This window comes from Lampris incognitus, chromosome 19, assembly GCF_029633865.1.
Source record: "Lampris incognitus isolate fLamInc1 chromosome 19, fLamInc1.hap2, whole genome shotgun sequence".
NCBI classification, from domain to species: Eukaryota; Metazoa; Chordata; class Actinopteri; order Lampriformes; family Lampridae; genus Lampris; species Lampris incognitus.
Genome location: NC_079229.1, coordinates 26,792,307 through 26,814,826, shown reverse-complemented (window position 1 = coordinate 26,814,826; position 22,520 = coordinate 26,792,307). Strand labels below are relative to the sequence as shown.

General features: G+C 44.5%; 4 protein-coding genes across 5 annotated transcripts in view; 2 read left to right on the top strand and 2 right to left on the bottom strand.

The window, feature by feature from the left end:
- The window catches only part of myom1b (myomesin 1b), a 35,007-nt gene extending 33,886 nt beyond the window's left edge, over positions 1-1,121 (bottom strand). Inside the window, exon 1 of the mRNA XM_056299287.1 lies at positions 982-1,121. Coding sequence (XP_056155262.1) covers positions 982-1,121 — 140 coding nt within the window. The remainder of the gene's footprint in view (positions 1-981) is intronic.
- A 5,875-nt stretch (positions 1,122-6,996) lies between these two features.
- Positions 6,997-10,131, top strand: LOC130129569 (myosin regulatory light chain 2, smooth muscle minor isoform). Its single transcript, XM_056299153.1, has 4 exons — positions 6,997-7,152; positions 8,497-8,696; positions 9,094-9,255; positions 9,621-10,131. The coding sequence occupies exons 2-4, from the start codon at positions 8,513-8,515 to the stop codon at positions 9,791-9,793; spliced, it is 519 nt and encodes a 172-aa protein (XP_056155128.1). The 5' UTR covers positions 6,997-7,152; positions 8,497-8,512; the 3' UTR covers positions 9,794-10,131.
- Positions 10,132-11,270: 1,139 nt separating this feature from the next.
- Positions 11,271-17,143, top strand: fastkd3 (FAST kinase domains 3). Of its 2 annotated transcripts, none has more exons than XM_056299109.1 (7): positions 11,271-11,319; positions 12,162-13,653; positions 13,753-13,838; positions 14,018-14,192; positions 14,270-14,339; positions 15,123-15,237; positions 17,011-17,143. In XM_056299109.1, the coding sequence occupies exons 2-7, from the start codon at positions 12,189-12,191 to the stop codon at positions 17,107-17,109; spliced, it is 2,010 nt and encodes a 669-aa protein (XP_056155084.1). In that variant the 5' UTR covers positions 11,271-11,319; positions 12,162-12,188; the 3' UTR covers positions 17,110-17,143. The 2 variants fall into 2 exon arrangements, with proteins under 2 accessions (XP_056155084.1, XP_056155083.1); XM_056299108.1 differs by having other exon boundaries at positions 11,285-11,854.
- A 175-nt stretch (positions 17,144-17,318) lies between these two features.
- On the bottom strand, positions 17,319-20,798 carry chmp5b (charged multivesicular body protein 5b). Its single transcript, XM_056299111.1, has 8 exons — positions 20,643-20,798; positions 19,560-19,664; positions 19,309-19,355; positions 19,034-19,127; positions 18,872-18,943; positions 18,422-18,530; positions 17,836-17,948; positions 17,319-17,678 (listed from the first exon to the last, which is right to left on the bottom strand). Exons 1-8 carry the CDS (start codon positions 20,709-20,711, stop codon positions 17,628-17,630), a joined length of 660 nt encoding a protein of 219 aa, XP_056155086.1. The 5' UTR covers positions 20,712-20,798; the 3' UTR covers positions 17,319-17,627.
- Positions 20,799-22,520: the final 1,722 nt, after the last annotated feature.

Sequence of the window (22,520 nt, the reverse complement as noted above, 5' to 3'; positions counted from 1 at the left end):
CCCCCCCGGGACATTCCCTGAATCATCAATCCCTCGAACCTTTCACTGCACACGTCACTCAGCATGTCGTTTATGACTGCTTAAATGAAATTTCACAAATGATTTTTTGATTGCTTGCTTTGTATATTTTGTCGAAGATTCCTAAAACTTGAAGGGCACAAACCGCGGACAAACATGCAAGACCACAACACAGACGACAACGAATTGCCTTCGTGTCTGCCGTAAATTACAATTACAGCAAGAAAACTCTCTCACAACCATAATCATACCTAACGCTCACTATTAAACTGGAACTGTATGAACCCCTCCAGACAAGGGTTGAGGTTTCCATTGGAGCATAGAGACTCCGCTCCTCTCACATTGTCCACAACATGCAGTGCACTACTGCTGCAGGATGTACTTCAGTCTGCACCATGTACCGTAGCAATGCATCCCTGCACAGTCTATATCTTTACATTCAAAGGAGTGAAAATTGAACAAGCATGAAAAATAACTGGATATTCAGCGGCATCTTTTGCATTTTATTTTGTTATTCGGGGAGAGTTGTGCGGAGCGCATCAGCAAGGCCAAGGCGTCACTCGGTCTCAACACAAGCAAACATGCCACGAAACCTAATGCGGCACAGAAAGCTGTTTTCCACACTTTCGAAGCAATTATGGAGAGATGTTTTGCCAGCGTGAAGAGGGGTACCTCCCGGGTGCGTGTAAGGGTTGATCACAGAGGAAAATAAGATGAAGGGTGAAAGGTGGTTATTTTGTGAGGCCTGCATCTAAGGTGACAGGGAGGGAAGGGTGATTCCATGGCAGTGGTATGGGTGGGGGGGGGGGGTCCAACAAGGGCGATGGAAGCTGGATTAACTCGAACAAGGGTGGGTGAGGGAGTTAAAGGGCAGCAAGGCTTTCCTGTGACCAAAAGGGTTGAACTAATAGAGGGATAAGCCACAGCCCCGTGGGACATCCTTCACCTCCTCCCCCTCCTTACCCTCTGCTGGTGCTGGAGGAGCTGCTGCGTGCAGCGTAGCTGGACTGGTATTTGCTAACGGTAGCGTCCGTCTCCCTGCTGTGGTAGCCACGGTCATAGTGGCGGTGGTGCTTCTGGTAGAAGGGTAAAGATCCTGACATGCTGTGCGCCGCTCCTGGTGCGAGCCTCGACTTTCCGCGTCTCTTCCTGCCTAACTGTCTCTCCGCTTAGCTGGTGTTCAAGAGCAGTTGAGTTGAACGTTAGGCATGATGGAGGCTATGTTCACTCTGAGTTACACTCAGTCAGTGTTTCTACAGGGCTGTCTATCGTGGGGGATATTGGTTTACATGGAAAGGTCATAAACTTAGTTCGGGTGTACACATTTTTACATTCTGCAAGGTGAAAGCCTATCCTGTACTTTTTACATGAGCCATCAGTTTAGGGCTTTCAGCGAATACCTGGTAAGAATGTGATGGAAAACACATCAGGTTATGGAAGAACAAGGCCCATACATTTGGTCATGGTGAAATAGATCTAACATCACGTTTTCGTCAAGAATGTATCATAATTCTGTGATGAAAGACAAAAGCGACAGGACACCGCCGGACTGGATTCACTCCTCAACTTGAGTTCCAAACCTGCATCATCGGCCGGCGTGACACGACACATACGACGACTCAGGCAATCAGGCACTTTACCGGCATGCACATCCAGACACAAATATGCAACAAGGAATAGACCGCTTTCGCCACAGCTTCTTCTAACCGGCCCGAAATCACCGCAGTTACTCACCCTGGCCGAAAAAAGCCACAGTCTCCAAGTTTCAAGGGCAAGGATGGTCCAACTCCACACTTACTTACACCAACAAAGCTTGATATCCCAGCAAAGCCACAGGTAGGAGCGGTAGCAGAGGACAGAGCTGCAAGCTACATAACAAAAATAATGTTGGCACCGGTCAGGATGTCGAAGCAGCAGTCGCGCCCTTTTATGGAGAGGGTGCGGTTAAATATAGATGGGAGCAGAGGAGGAACTCAACTCCTAAAGCACGGCAGATTAACCCAGTGGGCCCATGGGCACATGTCACAGCCGGCGATCAATGCGGTCGGTCGTGCGGGGAGGTACAGGCCCGCTCGATTCTGTTGAATTGCCTATTTTCACCAGCGAGGAGTGGGTGGGAAAGGAGGCTGGCCACAGTTTCAAACAGGACTGTCATATGAATGAATCGCTGACACGGGACAAGAGCAGCACACTGCTCTGTAAGCCCCGGGGCAGCCAGATTCCTGAGGCGGTGGTTAATTTTAAAAGACAGAACTTGCTTCCAGATGCTTCATCAAGAGAAAGGTCTCTGGCATTAAGCGTGTGAGACCCCGGGGCATCTCAGAAGCGCTATATAGGTGGTGATATTGTTGGCCTCTTGTGCGGTTGTTAAATACAACACTGTTGTCTTGACTCTACCATAATAAGCCTCAGCTGTTGCTCATGCTATTGTTATATTTATATTGCTAGTTGCATCACGTACAACAAATACCACCGAGCCCCCCCCCCGCCCCACTCTTGCTGTGTAATGGTGATGTTAATAGGCAATGGAATCTCAAGTTAAACGTCTTTTTCCTTTCATGGACACCTTGTGGCCACTCCTCAAAAGCAATGCCTACAATGGGAAGAAAGTCTTTTTGGTTAGAGGACACTGTAAAGACAATGTCTTCACTCCATCACTGTGCACAGAATCAGACTGCATAGCGAAATGACTCCTACTTAGTCAAATAAATTGATATTCAGCAGGTACAATGTTGATTCCACCCATTGAACTCTTGATGTAGTCCAAAAGAAACGACTACTGCAGATACAACACACCACCACCTGGAGACATTGCGTAGCAAATAGAAAGAAAACACAAACAGATAAGAGTACACTGAACCAGCCCATTGTTTTTGCTGGTAGGCTATGGGAGGATTTTTTTGCTTTTTTTTTTTTTTTTTTGGTGATGGTTTGTTAATCCGAATGTTTTGCTCCTGTAGTTCTATAGCTCTTTGTGTGTGTACATCCCACACAAATGAAATCTGTTTGCACACCACATGCATGTGTTAGAAGGATCAGTATAATGAAACTCGATGAGAAAAGTTGTGCTGCTTTCTGTCTTACTATATTTTACTACTACTACTACTACTACTACTACTACTACTACTACCACTACTACTACTACTACTACTACTACTTACAGCTGTTCCCGTTAGGGGTCGCCACAGCGGATCATCCGTTTCCATCTCTTCCTGTCCTCTGCATCTTCCTCTGTCACACCCGCCACCTGCATGTCCTCCCTCGCCACATCCATAAGCCTCCTCTTTGGCCTTCCTCTTTTCCTCCTCCCTGGCAGCTCCATATTCAGTGTCCTTCTCTCAATATACCCAGCATCTGTCCTCCACACATGTCCAAGCCATCTCAGTCTTGTCTCTTGCTTTGTCTCCTAACCATCCAACCTGAGTGGTCCCTCTAATGTACTCGTTCCTAACCCTGTCCTTCTTCATCACTGCCAGTGAAAGTCTTAGCATCTTCAGCTCTGCCACCTCCTGTCTTTTCGTCAGTGCCACTGTCTCCAAACCATATAACATAGCTGGTCTCACAACCATCTTGTAAACCTTCCCTTTAACTCTTGCTGGTACCCTTCTGTCACAAATCACTCCTGACACTCTTCTCCACCCACTCCACCCTGCCTGCGCTCTCTTCTTCACCTCTCTTCTGCACGTCTCGTTACTTTGGACAGTTGACCCCAAGTATTTAAACTCACCCACATTTGTCGCCTCTACTCCTTTCATCCTCACCATTCCACTGTCCTCCCTCTTGTTCACGCATAGGTATCCCGCCTTGCTCCCATACTGACTTTCATTCCTCTTCTCTCCAGTGCATACCTCCACCTCTCCAGGCTCTCCTCAACCTGCACCCTACTCTCACTACAGATCACAATGTCATCCGCGAACATCATCGTCCACGGAGACTCCTGCCTGATCTGTGTCTTACTCTATTGTAAACTTAGCAAATGAGAGTGACAAATACAAAACTAAACAATCGATTCAACCATAATGTCTAGAGAGGTATAGTTTGGTGGGGTAAATGTGCCATTACATGCCCTTTGAATTGATCATTCGCATTTCTGCTCGTCTTAAAAAACTATGGAGCGCTCAGTCAGGCAACAACAAAAAATGAACAAACCAATCTGGTAAGTCCATAAAACGTTCATATTTTATATTCATGATGATAAAGTGTGCTTTAAATGATCTTCTTTCCTCACTGCAGACCAAAAAAAGGCAAAATAAATTAACATATTAATTCAGGCACATTACTGTCATAATGTTCATCCTGCATCATACACCTGGAGGTGCAGCAGCCTGCAGGAGGTGCAGCAGCCTGCAGGAGGTGCAGCAGCCTGCAGGAGGTGCAGCAGCCTGCAGGAGGTGCAGCAGCCTGCAGGAGGTGCAGCAGCCTGCAGGAGGTGCAGCAGCCTGCAGGAGGACCGAGCATGACTACGTTCATAGACTAGCACGCAACCTTGCAACGGATCGTCATATAAGCATTCCCGGCTTTAACTAATCTGAGAATGAGCCCCAGTAATTACACAGCTGCCAGTCACAGCTCATTTAAAGACTCTTTTCCATGAAGCTCTGACGCGCCCACGGGAAATTCATGCTGGTCTCCAGCTGGGAAGGTGACAACACGGCCGGCCTAATGACTTCATCCCGTCTCACGCGGCCATTGTTCACAGCGACGATCCCGTGGCAATTTATTTCCGTGTAGCCACGCGGCTTCCGGTCGTCTCGGGCAAAATGCCTTTCCTGCAGGGGCCCGTTCCTGGCCCATTGTCTCGGCGCATGTCCAGACCAGAGTGAAACCTCCAGCCGCCATTTGCAGCAGGACGGGGGAGTCTGCGCACTACTTCCGTCAGACAGTCTCAGATCTGCAACCCACTTTAATTCAGAATCAGCCACCCGAAAGACTATCGATCAGAACTGCACTTTCTATCCAGGGGTTTCATAGTCGAAGTTGTTATCAATAAAAAAACAAAAAACAAAAGAAAATTCAGTCTATTCCGTTGTCTACCAACACGGGGATCGCCGGTTCGAATCCCCCGTGTTACCTCCGGCTTGGTCGGGCGTCCCTGCAGACACAATTGGCCGTGTCTGCGGGTGGGAAGCCGGATGTGGGTATGTGTCTTCGTCGCTGCACTAGCGCCTCCTATGGTCGGTCGGGAGCCTGTTCGGGGGGAGGGGGAACTGGGGGGAATCGCGTGATCCCCCCACGCGCTACGTTCCCCTGGCGAAACTCCTCACTGTCAGGTGAAAAGAAGCGGCTGGCGACTCCACATGTATCAGAGGAGGCATGTGGTAGTCTGCAGCCCTGCCTGGATCGGCAGAGGGGGTGGAGCAGCAACCGGGACGGCTCGGGAAGTGGGGTAATTGGACGGATACAATTTGGGAGAAAAAGAGCGGGGGGGAAAAGCAAAAAACAAAACAAAAACAAATTTCAGATGTAAGCTATTTTTTTCATATATATACTATATATATATGTGTGTGTGTGTGTGTGTGTGATGGGCTGGCGGCCTGTCCATGGTGTCTCGCCGCCCGCCGCCCAATGACTGCTGGGATAGGCTCCAGCATCCCCGCGACCCTGAGAGCAGGATAAGCGGTTCAGATAATGGATGGATGGATGGATGAATTGAGTTTCAAATCTGCCATCAGTTATAAATTTCATACCCAGCCTCTACATTTGCGTTTAATTTGGAATCCATTAAGAAACTTTATTTAATTCAGTTTTTGTCCCGTGCTCATCCAAACTCTATTTGGCAGGATTTGCAGAGCCTCTTTTAGTCACTGATTTGACACTTTCTTCATTTTAGCCTACTTTTATATTAACTTTACAGTTATCTTTATTAATTTAGCGAATTCACTCAATTTGCTGGAAAGATCCCAACATGCTGAGACCAATTTCCCTTTACCACAGGTTTGGCCCGGAGACACGGCGACATGGAGGAAATCTTTATAGTGTGATTATGGCGCCCTCTAGTGGCTCGCCGCGATAGTACACGTTTTGATAACGTTCACCAAGCGTTCAGTTAAGGACACTGAAACTTGATAGGGTTTTTTTGTTTGTTTGTGTAAACTACTAATAAGACACGTTAGTCCCTAGCTAACGAGTCTAACCCTTTAGCCGAGCGGTTAGTGATGTCGCCTTGTGGTGCAGTACACCTCATATCGAATCCCGCACCGGGCAAGAAAATAACCGCTTACGCTTGTTTGTTTGTTTGATTGGACTACAACAGCGCTACAATGAAAAAGACGTCTCGCATTTTGACTCCTATAGATGTTGTTCCGTTTACCCTTGTTGAGAACAAATGTATTTTTTTTCATTGTCACGTAGAACGTTAACACCTCATCCCTCAATGACAAGAGCTGAAATCAGTTTTTGTCTTTGCCATTGGCTCCCGTTAAATAGATGTTATTAAAGAATATTTATACTGTAAACTACTAATAAGACATGTTAGCCCCTAGCTAACGGATCTGACCCTTTAGCCGAGCGGTTGGTGATGTCGCCTTGTGGTGCAATACAACCATATCAAATCCCGCACCAGGGAAGAAAATAACCGCTTACACCAGTGTCAACTTGAACCTGGCAGTAAGTGAATCCCAACGCACCATTACATCTTGACATTTTTACCTAATCCAGCGCCAGGAATGTGATAATACAAGCGGCAGAGAACGTGCAAACACCTGAGACGTTCACCTGAGCGATAATGATTATTACACAATCCGAAGGAGGACACGTTTTTCTGCCCTAAAAAGGACATATCCCCGCACGTCAGCTAAGGAAGGGGGGGTTGTTATGTGGACGCTACAATTACGCAGTAGGTTGGATACCACTGAAATACAAATGTCATTATCAAGAGTGATCGAGCATCACCACATCAGCTTCTGACATAAATGTTCACAGTTCGTTTTATCGTAGCCCGAACGGTAATGCCCAGAGGTTACGATTTTAGCACAACTAATTAACAGTTATTTAATCCAGCGCCTCCCCTATTTTCTGTCAGTTGGTTTGTTCTGGATTTCCTGTGCGGAACCAACGTTACGACCCGGAAGTTTGGGCGGTGGTTGAGAGAAGGAGCAGGACGAGCTAGCTGGTTTATTTTCTCCCTGTTGTCGGGTAAGGACCAGTGTATATACATATATATATATGTTACCTTCACGTTACAGCTACAGTATTTATGATACTGCACGATTTGTCTATATCAAATGCACATGTTGGCAAAACATGCTAGCGTCGCCTGTTAAATGGCTGACTTAGTATGAGGTTACCCTTCGCTCGGCTCTGTTAGCTGTGCCGCTAAAGTCTGGAGGTAACGTCGCTGCGTGCTGTTGTCAGTCTCTTCCGTTGAGCTAAACGGTAAATCCGGTCGCTCATTTTACGATTAAATCCAACCTAAAGTACCGAGTTACGTCGGGAAACGTTAGATTTTGCAAGCGACTCGATTGTTGTTGTTGTTGGGGGTTCCCCCCCCCCGCAAATTTGCGGTGTTTTTGCTAGGTGGCTAACCGCACACAGGCCGCAGTTCTGTGTTGGTTTTGCTACGTAGTTTAAGTTCAGTAGCATGCTAGCAGTTAGCTACGAGGAGCCTGGTGAGGACAGTTGCTAGCTAGCTAGCTAGCTATCTAGGGCGTCAGACAATGTGAAAAAATGTATTTCCCCCGTAGTTTTGTGTTCTTGGTAATACAATAGTGTGGCGGACAAAAGCTTGCTTTTCGATTGTGGTGAGGTGAGCGTTATTTCCATAGCAGATATCTACTGCAGTTAACGGGGGTGTGTGTATTCAGTGGGTGTGTATGTATTTAGTGGACACTTCGCAAGGCAAATGGCCCGATAAGGGCATCTGTCCACACATCACCAGTTTTTTGATGTACTCAGAAAGTGTAGCGAGCTGAGAACATGTCCATTTATAGTCGAGAGGAGGACACCCCTCGGGGGGAATCGCTGCTCGGAACTGGGTTACCCTGCTCAACCGAAGAGAGGGAGAATGATTTGATCAAACTTATTTTAGGCAACTGTGATCCACTTTGTTCTTTTACCCCCCCCCCCCCAGTGTTATAGTGGCTCTCATTTCAGGCGGGGGCTTTTTCTTTGTCGGTCAGTTGCTGATGCTCCCGGATAGTCAAAAACAAGTCCTCTTCAGATTATGTCTTCACCACATACTCTTCAGATTGCTGTGGCACACGACAACCACTGAATTAAATCTGATGTAACGGTTGGAGCTGCTAAATTGACTGAATTTGTGATACTGTGTGGCCAAAAAGGAGTATTAATTATCCAAGTAAATGAGTCCACCAACTATTGTGGTATTGAATCAGGCCAACGCTTGAACAGCTGCTGCTTTCATTTATTCCCAAGGATGAAAATCCCTATTTAGGGATCACAATGTAAGGATGTATTAAAAAAAAAACCCAGATGTCTGGCATAAAAATGGTCTGTATCACGTGTTATTTACCTTTGCAGATACAAAATCATCAAAATGTCAAGCAAAAGGGCAAAGGGAAAGACCACAAAGAAGCGCCCTCAGCGCGCCACCTCCAATGTCTTCGCCATGTTTGACCAGTCTCAGATTCAGGAGTTCAAGGAGGCCTTCAACATGATCGACCAGAACCGCGATGGGTTTGTTGACAAAGAGGACCTTCACGACATGCTTGCCTCGCTGGGTAAGTAGTAGGTCCATTTGGCCAGGTTTCTAAATGACGTTTTGTTCAATAGTGATCCTTGGTCTGTGCTTTTCTTAGATTCTTCACAGTGTCAAAGGTTGATTTAAGTGAAAAAGCTTTGTGGTGCACCTCATTTGTTTGTTATAGACGTTTCTTTTCACTACATGTCTCAAATATCCTTTTCTATATCTTTGTAAAGCATTGTAATTAAGGAAACTCCTAATTGCAGGAGAATTTCTCAAAATCACTCTATGCCTTGTAATGGTTTAATTTGGTACAAGGAACACAGCCCAAAAAACATGTTTATTATTGTTGCAGTCATGAAGATATTAAGTACTATTATCTCCTATATAAAAAGCTGCAATTTTGGCTAAGCAATGCTTCCTGTCTTGTGCAGGGAAGAACCCAAATGATGACTACCTCGAGGCCATGATGAATGAGGCTCCTGGACCCATTAATTTCACAATGTTCCTCACCATGTTTGGAGAAAAGCTTAATGGCACAGACCCTGAGGATGTGATCAGAAATGCTTTTGCTTGCTTCGATGAAGAGGGCACAGGTTTGTTGTTTTAGCATATAGAACAGACCTGAGAGTTTTTGGGCTAGGAAACCATAGTTTAGTCACTGTGGTGATATGCATGGTCATTTGTTCTTCTTTATTGTGGTGTGATGACTTTCTGGGTGACCTAAAATAATTGGTATGTCCTGATAACCAGATATCTGAAGAGTTGGAATAGAATAGCTATGAGTCACAGAAACCACGGTTGTTTTTGCATCATGAGTGTCTGACTTTATTGGGATGATATGGTTCAAGTGTTTCTCAAGGACATGCAATCAAGTAATTAATCTGGAGGTTTTATTTCCCCCCCTAATCTTTTTTGCATTGCTGGAATTCTCATCTGATAAGATTGTCTCCACCCCCAGGTTTCATCCAGGAAGATTACCTCAGAGAGTTGCTCACAACAATGGGCGACCGGTTTACAGATGAGGAGGTGGATGAGCTTTTCAGGGAGGCCCCCATTGACAAGAAGAGCAACTTCAATTATGTGGAGTTCACACGCATCCTAAAGCACGGTGCCAAGGACAAGGACGATTAAAAAGCCATACGAGCATATTAGTTGCCACCCTCTGCCCTTCCCGTCAGCTAGATCATCATGTTGCATGACTCAACTCTAAACTCTATTTTAGGCAAACCAAAACAATAATTGTTTGTTGTAAACTTCCAGAATTGCACATCCATAATGAAGAAAAAAATCTGACTGGATTGTCTCTTTTTTTGCAAATGTACTGTTCATTGATGTAATGTGAGAAGTGGCAGTACATAGGAAGTGCAACTCTTGAGGGACTAAAGCCTTTGATATTCATATGATCTGGTTCAGCTGAATTTTTACATTTTATAATATAAACTTTTTAAATAAAGCCCTCTATCAAGTTGTATTTTGTTAATTTCTTTGTCCTGCATAAATGAACCCTGTCACTGAAATGAGTCCAGGATTGTTTGTCTTGTTTTTGCACATACTGAGAGGGAAAAACGCCCCCACCCCCCAAGAGGCTGTCATGTCCTGACACGTTCTTTCCCCTAGTAACCGCATTCACTTGGCATGTGTTAACTTGACCAGCAGCTGGTTACTTCCACGTAGAGAAAGACTGAAAAACATGGTGATGCTGCTTCAGAGGGTTTTTAAATGCCTGATGAATGACCCCCCCCCCCCCCATGCACATCAAATTAATGATGGCACATGAAAGGGCAAAAATAACCGTTGGACTTTCTGGCATCGTTTTAATCCGCTTTGACATTTTCGGAGAAGTCCAGAACACCCTTTTATTTTCATCCTGCAAGGACCCCAATCTTCATATAAAAGGCAAGAGCAGATACCATTTTTCTTCTGACAAGTTTGGCGACAAGACAATAAAACGCCCCGTGTATTTCGGTACGCAGCACATTGACATGGAATCGTTTTCCACAAACGCCAAGCGGCAACTGCGGGAATCTCTCGGTTTGGAAGATGTTGCGTCCACACTAGTCTGCATTATTTTAGTGTGGTATTCGTAACGATAACAGTAAAATGTACAGCATCTGAACTGGCATCACACGAGTTTTTATAGCAGGATTTTTACATTTGGCTGACGAATACTGCGTTGACTGAAATGACCTTTGCATGCGTGTGTATCGATGAACTCTTATCAATAGACACGTCACCCGGTCAGACGTGAGGCGAATTTTAAGCGAACTTCTCTAAAGTCGCAAAACAGTAAAACATTTGAATTTGGTTGCGTTTCCGTCAGATCTGTTGGGGCGAATAACCAACCTGACCACCTGTGTCCACACTTGAGCACCCGCGACAGAGACGGAGCAGTTCAAATGACGAAACAGCTTTTCGAAACCGCGCATGTTGCCTAAACCGGCTTGATTGAACCCCCCCCCCTATAAAATGCGTTATATGTAGTCATGCGGACGTTTCCGCAGTGTTGCTGCCCTCTCGCGGTTGAGTAGGCAAACAACGCATCATTCCGTTTCCGGAGACTTTAACCAATCGCAGCCCTTCTCCACCTTGTTACGGAACCACGCTGGGGCGGGTACGCTGGTTAGCGGTAGCGGCGGTCCTGCGAGTGTCCTCGAAAGGTAACTTGAACGTATGACAATTCACCTGTGCGCTGTTCACTCTATGCCGACCGCGGAACATTCTTTAATATTGGTGAAGTTTAAATCCCAGGGAAATTAAGTTGAGTATGCACGTAGGTCAGTAGTTTATAACCGGCTAGCTGTTAGCCGCTCCTTTCAGGGACTTACGCAAAGCCATAAAGGGCAAAGAGGTAAAGCAGGGCAGCCGCAGCTACAGTCAAAGTAATGTAATTCGTCCGGGTAGCTTGGCTGTCTGCTCCGTTGGTCGGGCGTCCCTACAGACACAGTCGGCCGTGTCTGAGGATGGGATGTGGGTATGTGCCCTGGTCGCTGCACTTCGCGCGTCCTCTGGTCGGTCGGGGGGACTGGGGGGAATAGCGCGAGCCTCCCAAGCGCTGCGTCCCCCTGCCGAAACTCCTCACTGTCAGGTGTAAAGAAGCGGCTGGCGACTCCACGTATATCGGAGGAGACGTGGTAGTCCGCAGCCCTCCCTGGATCGGCAGAGGGGGTTGGAGCAGCCACCGGGACAGGTGGGGTAAGTGGCCGGATACAATTGGGGAGAAAAAGGGAGAGAAAAAAATCGACTCAGGTTACTATAGGCTCTCAGATAAAGTGTCGATTACCACTGCCTCCAACATGATGTGGCCCATTACGAATGTCACTAATAATTGATTTTATAACACCGCTGACTATTGGCGAGGTAACATTGGAAATGATAAGGGATCGGGAGCCCGTGAGTTTAAGGGTCTCTGTTTTTTATTTTAAGAAAAAATATCCGTACTTTGTGGCTGTAGGGAAAAGTCTGTCTGCAAAGGTTTACCTTTTTTCGTGTTTATTTGTAGGTCAGGTGGGGGCACTGGACTTGGACAATGGCTTTAAAGCTGACCCAGAAACTTCAGCTTCTTGGGAAGACTGGGAAACACCTGTATCCTCATCTCAGACTAGGATTCCCCACTGGTATCCTGAGCCATAAAAGTCTGGGGGAGCCCCTCTGCGTGGCATGTTTGTGGACCTCTGCTAGCCACTGCATCCAGATGCGGGGCTGCCTTAAGCTTCAGCTGGACTGTGGGAAGATGTGCCTTTCCAGCGTTGTCAGGGACCCGATGTTCCTCACTACTGGTTCTGTCGGACTCCATGGAGAATCTGTTCTTAGGTTTCGTTTGAGCCAGCAACACAGGCCCACGGAAGCAGAGGAGCAGGCTTTCCTGGATCGGCTGAAGAGCTGCTCTACTTCCCGGCAGGTTCTCAGACTGCTGTGCTCTGTGGGGCTCATCTCTGACATCATGGCGGCATCAGTACTGCACCGTGTGGCCGACCTGGAGCAGCAGGGCTTCTCACTGAGGGACCCCACAGTGCTGGAAAAAGACACTATCAGGGCCTTGTGCTTCCAGCTTGAGGGGGACTCTGTCCACTTGACAGATGCCGGACTGGTTTCAGCTCTGCTGGGCTGCACTCGCCTCTTCTTGGATCCTTGGAGCACCCTGGTCGTGCGACTGGTAACTGAGAGCCAGGAGAGGCTTGACAGGGGGCAGATGAGTATGGGGCAGCTGTGTATGTTGGGGAAGGCAATGTTGGCACTGGAGGGCCCTGGCTGTGGGATGTTGGAGCAGGTGATGACGCAAATACAAAAATGGGAGCCTGCCCAGTGGTGCCTGGCAGACCTTGTTGCCGTGTATAAACTGTTGTGTGATGGAGTGGGTGAAGGTGGATGCTATCAAGGCCTCCTTAACACTATGCACACCCACGCTGTGTCCATCACCTACTCTATGGACCCTACAGCCATCAGTGAAATACTCAGTGCCCTGGTGAAACTGAAACAGACTCAAGTGATGCCCCTCGTGATCAGCCTGTGCAAGCAGGCTGTAAGACATGTGCCCCACTTCAGAGATGAGGAGCTGATGCTTGTGCTTGGAGCACTCATTCACTTTGGTCACAGTGACAGTCATTTTGTGACGGCCCTGACAAGGCACACACCCAAGACGGCTTTTACTTCACACCCAGAGACCATCACCAAGGTGATACAGTACTTTGGGCGGAGGAACATCCTGTCCTTGCCAGTGTTTGACGCTGTGGCTGAGAGCTTTGTGTACCGAGCAGACGACTACGACACCAGCCAGGTGGCCAGGCAAATCATGCCGTTTGGAAAGCTGGGCTACCTTCCGCCCAATGCTGGCGAGATGTTTGGAAAGGTTGAAGCAGTCCTGCATACACGCTTTTCTAATTTCCAGCCCCGGACACTGCTCAACCTGCTGCACTCCTGCATCCTGGTGGAGCGGTTCCCTGTAAATTTTGTTTCCAAAGTTTTTAGCACTTACTTCCTCCAGCAATTACACGGTAAAGCTTGGTACTGAAGTCCTTCAATATTAATTTTTTTTAAAAAAGAAGAAAAAACTCTTGAGCTTTGTTTCGATGTCTCTCTCTTTGGTTTTTCAGAGCAAGGCACTGGAATTGACCGGTTTATTTTGGCACAGCTGACGCAACTCTACATGACTGTGAAGCTGGAATGTCCTTCTTATGAGGTAGATTGATGACAAATCAAACAGCTGAAATAGATGAGATTCCTTATGGGAAGTGAGGGCATCCCACATTGAACTTAATTGAGGAATGCGTGGCAGGCACACGTTCCTGTAATGTGTAAGAATCCATGTGTCAGTGCCAAATAATTCACTGTCTGTGACGCCTGGCTTTGTCTCTCCAGGGTCCCAGGCTTCTTCCTAAGTACCTGGTAAAATCTTTCCTCGTGGCTGGACGCTCCCTTGAGACCCCAGTGGATGGGCATTTCTACAACAGTGTGAAAACTGCACTGGTGGATCTACTGGGGGATCGTTCATACTTTGCATCCAAAGTTCTCACCCCATACTGCTACACATTAGGTAACACACAACCCATTTGAAATGTCTAAACCTTTCCTTTGCTTTTCCCTGGAATTAATACTTGTTTGTTTTTCCAGATGTGGAAATAAAACTTGATGAAGAGGGTTATGTTTTGCCAGCCACCCGTAATGATGAGGTGCACAAGAGGTAATGGATATTATATGCTAATCAGTGTTGTTCATTTAAGAGTTTTGTCTCAAATATATTTGCGTGAAATGTTTATTTGATGACTAATTTTAAGGTTTTGAAAGTTGACTGTCATTAATGAAGATGCCCACCAGTAACATTTGTTGATATCATGCTCAATTCAAATTCAAAGGTAGAGCGAGTAGGATTTGTCAGTTTTGGTTTGTAAACCCAACATTTAAAGTTGTCCTTTCCTCCCCGGCTCAACAACACCAGAAGGACACGCCCCCTGACCGCAGTAGCCAGAACACATCCCAGTGTACAGGCCAACTCCGCGTTGCTCTTCATTCCCATCCTCTCCTTCAGTGCTCCGCAGCGGGTGAAAGCCAACCCCAGATTCACTCTCATTTTGGAACGAGCTTTGTCTGCTCAGTGTTTCGCCTCGCTATATTTCTGTCCTTTCGGTGCTGTGTCCAACATTGTCGTAGCTTCCTCTTGGATGTGTGCTTACGATCTTGATCTGGTACCTGGTCACTACATTTTTGGAGTCCCACTGCCCAAAGACTAATACATGGAAATGTCCCGTACACAGCAAAATAAGAAAATACAGGCAGGGGACAGGGTTTCTGCAGGTACAGACACCGCCACATACATCTAGTGGGTCATCAGTGATCATCGAGGGGGATTATTTTTGTGTTATGTTGAGGTGTTTTAGGAAAATCCTGCTCGTTCTACCTTTAAGCACTTGGGACAGTCACACATGGTTGAAAATAAAATTCTCGGGTATGTGATGTATACCTACAGGATAGCACTTTGCATTGATGGACACAAGAGGTTCACCACAAACACCAGACGGCTGCTCGGGAAAGAAGCCATAAAGCAGCGACATTTAAGGCTTCTGGGATATGAAGTTGTTCAGGTCAGAACCAAATATCTCCTTATTTGATTTGTTCCACATATGCATATACAAATTGAAATTCTTCCGTCAATTTGCAAAACATAATGCCCCATAATAAAATATGAACGCTATCAACTTGCAGATTTATTTGAAATAAAATTCAAAACATCTAGCTTGAATTGGCATCCAGCCTTCAGAGTGAGCACTTTATGGAAGCACCGTTGCCAGTCATTACAGTTTCAATCTATGACATAGATAGATAGATGGATGGATACTTTATTGATCCCGAGGGGAAATTAAAGCATCAAATACACACAATAGCAAGAATATAAAGCAAAATCTATAATGAATATACAAAATATTGGAGAACTGAACTGAAGTACTTGGTGCCCATAAAATAGAATAAAGAGATGTGTATATAAAAGCGGGTTTGATAGAGAGCATTGGTAGAAAAAAATACAAGTATAGCAGATGTACATTAAGAAGAAGATGCAGCAGCGTGTTCACACGTTCAGTCATTGCACTGGGTACAGTTCTTGCACAGTTGTTGTCCGTTGTAATAGCAATATAGTTATAGCTCCCAATATATCTCCCTTGCTTAAATGGGAAGCTCACAGTACAGTCAGACATGGCTTCTTCATATGTTCTACTGAGAAAAATAAGTCAGGTCTGGATTAAAAAAAAAAAGAAAGAAGAAGAAACTTTTTCTCCAAGCTATGGCTAGGCTACTCAGCTTGACTTTCTGTCTCATATTGATTTCCTCCCAGCATCAGTTTAGCTCGATGTAAAGGGTCATCATATGATGGAATACAAACTTTGTCACAGTCTAAGGTCTCCCTAAAGTGAGCAGGGATGGTGTCAGATGGGTGAGGGTGAGACACTCTTGTCTTTCACCAGACATAGCATTTGTAATTATGGCTTGTCAGCTCGGTTTTCATTTCATCCGACTGCAGAATCTTGTACTTCATGCCCCATGTGCCTCTTTTGAAATTCCAGGTTTGCTGTTGTAGCCTCTTTTTTTTTTTTTAGCTGTCTCATCCTTATAGTCACGCAGCCTTGATATTTTTTAAGGGTGTAGTTAGTGGTTTCCTTCTGTCAATATGTCCAATGATTCATGAAGCTCTGGAGCTCTGTCAAGAGTTGGCCTGTGGTTGTTACTGCCCTGGCCAAGGTCCTTCATATCTGGTTAATCAGATGGCCAGAATCTGGAGTATCCTATTTTTTTTCTATTTGGCAGTGGTGGAGACTAGTATGTCCTCAGTTGAACTCTCGGCACTACTGAAATTGTTAATCCTCCCCCCTAAACTGACTTCTAATGGCATTCTTCTTTAACTCCACGGTGGAATCCCTGCTCATACGTGCACTGTCATCTGAAATATGTCACGTGTGTGGTTCTGAATCCTGTCTGATCAAATGACTTGGCCACTGGTACATACCATTTAAGTTGCAGAGATATCTGAAATGAACTGAACTGTACCTGAGCTCAGTTTGGAGTGTCACTGCTGAGGGGTTTAATACTCAAAAGCATTTCAGTTTTTCATATGTACTTAATTTTTGAAATATGCAGCTAAAAATACTTTGTAGATTCAGGACAGTTTTCCTCTGTTTTGATTACAAGCTGATTTTGTGGAATATTATGAAGGAAGTGAGATCACTTACATGAGCCAGCTAAAAAAAATAGAGCACTTCAAGTATTGTCAGCTGTCATTGTTTTGTCTCTATTGGGCATCCATCTGTCTCTCTGATCTTTGCTGTGGTACTGACATAATTCTGTATGGATTTCTCTTTTTACAGATTCCTTTCTATGAATTTGAGAAACTGAAAGACAAGACCGATATCATGGACTATCTGCACAAAAAGGTTTTCCCTCACAGTTACAGGCTGAGCTGGTGACAGGAGAAAGGGTTCTGGCATCATTTACAAGGAGAATAGGACGTCAAGGGTGTGATTTCTCAGCATTTTCACAAATATGTTGGAGAACTGACAATGTTTATTTTGGTCCAAGAGTCCATTTGTAAGGAAGGCGTTATGGACACATCAAACTGTACAATAAAGTAACTTTATATAACCGACATGTTATAATTGTTTCCTTAACACAGAAACATAAGGCTTGTTTGAAAAATATAATTTATTTTGTTGGTAACACGGTGCTGCAGTAGAAAGATAGCGAATCAAAATTTCAAGAATAATTTCAGAGGAAGATTTGTTCATAGAAAAGAGACCTACAATCATAACTATTGATCAAGTTGCTCTGATTTCATGAAAAAAGTATATGCAATCATTCATTGAACTGGAGCCACTTGCATAAGAATTTTGCATGCTGCCATCAGCAGCTGGGAGTGTCAGTTGGATAAATACAAGCCTATAGTACATATAAAACCGACAGGAGTGCTGCCATTGATGTGTTCATCTTAAGTTGCAGGAATTTGTGGAAGACCGAATTCATCCACCAGAACACCATCCTGAAAAACAAGTAAAAAAATAACTGTCACCCAAAATCAAACTTGAGGGAAAAAACATATCAGATTTGTGAACTGATTCAGGGTAATTTAAAGTCAAGCTATTAAGTCAGCAGTGTAATCCAAATCAAACTGGAACACTGCGAAATCAGAGGAGTACCCTGTTAGTAGTCTTGTCACCGGGCAGGCTTTCTGGGATGGAGGGTGCTGTGGCGGCCTCATCCAGATAAGAGCTGTCCTCATCCAGCAGCTCATCTCCCAAGGCATCAAGCTCTATGGACACAAAAAACAATTGTGGAAATACTTAAGTGGGCTGAACACACTCGCATTATCTTTATCTTGCTATTGATTGTTATGTCATTAGTCAAGGGGAATTTCAATCATGGTGAAAGCCAATCCTATTTGGGCTCACAGGAATGAATGTAAGCCTTCCCCAGCGGCAAAAGGCAGTGAGACGCCCCCAGATTAGGTCAATAGTATTGTGACCATTGTGACCTGTCTAGAAAGTCTGGAAATATGGAATTTAAGGGCCCCCACACAGTCAACCACACACCATTCACACCTATGGGCAACTTAGAGACTAATTTGATTTACATGCATGTCTTTGGACATGCTCGTACATGGGGATAACATGCAAATAAAAAGGACCCCATGCTGTGAGGCAGACATGTTAACCCCTGAGCCACCATTTAAAATGACATGTACCCTTTTGTCCAAATTTCCCGGAAGTGATGTGCATTACTGACCTGCTTCCAGGTCATCTTCATCAATGTCAGGTGTGCCGTAGCTTCTGCTCAGTGCCTCCTGCACATCATTGGCATCTTCCATCATGTCTTCGAGCTGATCCTGAAGATCCTGCATTTTAAACAAAATGTTACAACTTTTAACCTAGAACTTTATAAACCAATATGTTAATGGATGCATTTGTCTTATAGCAAAATATTAGGAGTGATTTTTATATTTCATTTTCAAAGGTCTAATTTTCTAACTTATTGAATAAGATGGGAGTATGGTAGCATTTGAAATATATGCCTGCACTGACAGTAACTGTCACTCATCACTTGATATGACTGCATAAACTGCCATTAATACACATTCAAATAGGACCCAGTAAATTAACACTATGGACCGCAATCTATGAATCAGTACATTTAAAGAAGCGAAATCTAGAATCTGAAGGTTTAAGAGACAATTACCTCAATCTGGTCAATCTTCACGTTCTTGTAGGCTTTCTTCATTTCCTTTGCTCCAATTTTCATGGCATCAACCTAAAACGTAATGGTCATGAGTAACACACCACTTGTTCTGACTAGTTTACCTCCTAATCATATTGGCACAGAATGTCACATATTCCTTACCGTGGTTTTAGTGTCTTTGAGAGTCTGGATTGTGTAGTTAGCTTGTTCCATGTTAAAGGACTGTTGCATGAGGTTATCTCTCTGGCCCTCATACCTGAAGGAGACAGGATTGAAACAAAGCAGATTTGTTAAGTATACTCTTATGACTAATGTACTTAGAACAGAAGAGTAAGATAAAATTGAAATAGAGACACAGATTACATAGTAAATTTCATCCAACATATGGATGTCATGAACAAATACATTCCATAGTTCCTGCAGGTAAAATGACTTACATTCTCTTTTGCTTTAGAACTCTCAGTGCCTTCTGTTTGACCATGTTCTAGTAGAGGAAATAAAACAAGACAAAACTTAACCCAGGAACCTTAAATGCTCATCACAGACACACAGTAAAATAACAGATGGCGTTCCCAAGAGTGACCAATGTGCTACACATCGGTGTAAAAAAAGTACCCATACAACTTTCGATTTAGTGCTTACAGATCTGAACAAGGGCTTTCCCCTGCTATTGATCATGAAAACCCACCTTCGAAGGCCCGTCCCTCATCTTTTTCATCTGATCCTTATATTTCACTAGTTCAGCATCTAGTCTGGCAATCTTCTTGTCGATGGACTCAGCTCGATTGTCAACCTGATGAAAGAAAAGAGGAACGACATGACAAAAGGGATTGGTTTTAGAAGGTATAGTTCCTTATATTTACATGTTATTGAATCTGGGCGCTAGGGAGTAATTCTGATCTACAATGACAGCAAAGAGGGAATTGCTGGCAAATTCAAAAAGTCTGCATACTGTTCCTTTTCACAACTGTGTGTGTGTGTGTGTGTGTGTGTGTGTGCATAACGTTTTTTTCCCGAAACCGTCAATGGTGGTATAAGTGCTCAACTAATGAGGAGCGGAATATCAGATGCAGGAAAACATTTTTTAATGCAGTTTTAATGCACTCAGCAGCTGCTGAGTGCGAGACGCACGAAACAGACCTGTACTGCTATGCATTAAAACTTTTTTTTCCTGCATCTGTATTGATATATATATCATACACACACACACATAAGTGGTCCTGTTCTGTGTCTGTTCGTTCCTGTCAAACTAGTTAGCCCTATGTCTCTAGTTGCATAAAGACCTACTTATAGAACCTGTATAACTGGTTCACTACGAGCATTTCACTATAAGAACTGGACGTTCGTTTATCCACATGCATCAGTGTTAGACAAACGCCATACAAACTCCAACAGAGGTGCAGTTTTCAAGTATATTTGATATTATGCTGAATCATATCGAGGACAGACATACCGACTACTTTGTTTGTAGGCCTACAGCACCTTTCTTGTTAGCTGATTTATGATACAGCACAACAAACCATAACGATGACAGCTACGTACATTAGTAGTTAGCCCACAACGTGGCTTCCTTGAAAATGTTGTAAAGTATAACACGCTTAGCCAACAACCTAGCAATGCTAACTTGACAACATACTGACTGACAATAGCCATACACTAACAGTTGATTGAGTGCGCCTGATTCACTGGCTAGCTAGCCCAACCCCAGAGAGGCTTCTTTGTTTATTTTGTTCATGGCAGAGCTGAAGAAGTTATTTCAAGACATACGTACACTTCCTATGCAGTCCGTGAGGTTCGGCGGCGGACCCTTGGGCTTGCCCCTGCCGAATATGCGGTTCATTTTGAATTTACACTCGTTTTAACTACACGAACCGCGACGATCCAGCAGAGCTACGCAGACTAGCAGTCACACAAAACACCCATTAGAGGAATGACACCCGGAAGCGACATGCTGGTGACGTCACGCGAGGCGTGTTCACGCCCCTCACCGCGCTCCCTGCAAAATTTGGCTTTTTAGTTTTGAGGTTTGCGGTTTAAAAAACAAAAGTTAACATTTATAGTTTGAACTTCTTTTTGTTTATTTGAGTGTTTGAGCCTCCCCCCCTTCCCTAATTCATTTCCTGTTATCGATATAGGTTGAGAATGAGAAAAATGATGCTCCCCCTCAAGTCTGCGCCTCTGTATTGCACATACAAAACTGTCCATACAAAACTGTCCATACAAAACTATGGCCCATAAATCCCTCTGAAGTTTCTGTTCTGTAAGCCCTCTGCACAGCACACCTTCAGGGTAAATCTAGCTCCTCTGGGGGGCGCTGCTGACACGTACTGGATTTGCAACGCTGAGGTGGCTGAAGTGATTTTTCCATCGGAATCCCTTTGACAGCACGGAATATTGTCGTATAACTGATTTCGTCCCCCGTGTTCTGTGTCTATTTTACCCAATTACACTGAATCTGTTAAATCCTTCCAGGTTTCATGGTGATCCATAAAGCCTGCATTCCCGTAGACCACAGCATCTTCGGCACTCACCTGAGAAATACAGTGTTGGTGCAGAGAGGGGTTTTGTGATTCTTTAAAACTCATTTTAACATTAAGAACAGAAAGCACTTTTTTGTTGTCTTTTTATCTTTTGTGCAGTAAACCATTCCAATACGTATCCGCTCCCAGTGAAGTTCCTCACAATAGTTTTCCTAATCTTTATATATATATATATATATACACTACCGTTCAAAAGTTTGGGATCACCCAAACAATTTTGTGTTTTCCATGAAAAGTCACACTTATTCACCACCATATGTTGTGAAATGAATAGAAAATAGAGTCAAGACATTGACAAGGTTAGAAATAATGATTTGTATTTGAAATAAGATTTTTTTTTACATCAAACTTTGCTTTCGTCAAAGAATCCTCCATTTGCAGCAATTACAGCATTGCAGACCTTTGGCATTCTAGCTGTTAATTTGTTGAGGTAATCTGGAGAAATTGCACCCCACGCTTCCAGAAGCAGCTCCCACAAGTTGGATTGGTTGGATGGGCACTTCTTTGAGCAGATTGAGTTTCTGGAGCATCACATTTGTGGGGTCAATTAAACGCTCAAAATGGCCAGAAAAAGAGAACTTTCATCTGAAACTCGACAGTCTATTCTTGTTCTTAGAAATGAAGGCTATTCCATGCGAGAAATTGCTAAGAAATTGAAGATTTCCTACACCGGTGTGTACTACTCCCTTCAGAGGACAGCACAAACAGGCTCTAACAGGTACTATTTAATGAAGATGCCAGTTGGGGACCTGTGAGGCGTCTGTTTCTCAAACTAGAGACTCTAATGTACTTATCTTCTTGCTCAGTTGTGCAACGCGGCCTCCCACTTCTTTTTCTACTCTGGTTAGAGCCTGTTTGTGCTGTCCTCTGAAGGGAGTAGTACACACCGGTGTAGGAAATCTTCAATTTCTTAGCAATTTCTCGCATGGAATAGCCTTCATTTCTAAGAACAAGAATAGACTGTCGAGTTTCAGATGAAAGTTCTCTTTTTCTGGCCATTTTGAGCGTTTAATTGACCCCACAAATGTGATGCTCCAGAAACTCAATCTGCTCAAAGAAGTGCCCATCCAACCAATCCAACTTGTGGGAGCTGCTTCTGGAAGCGTGGG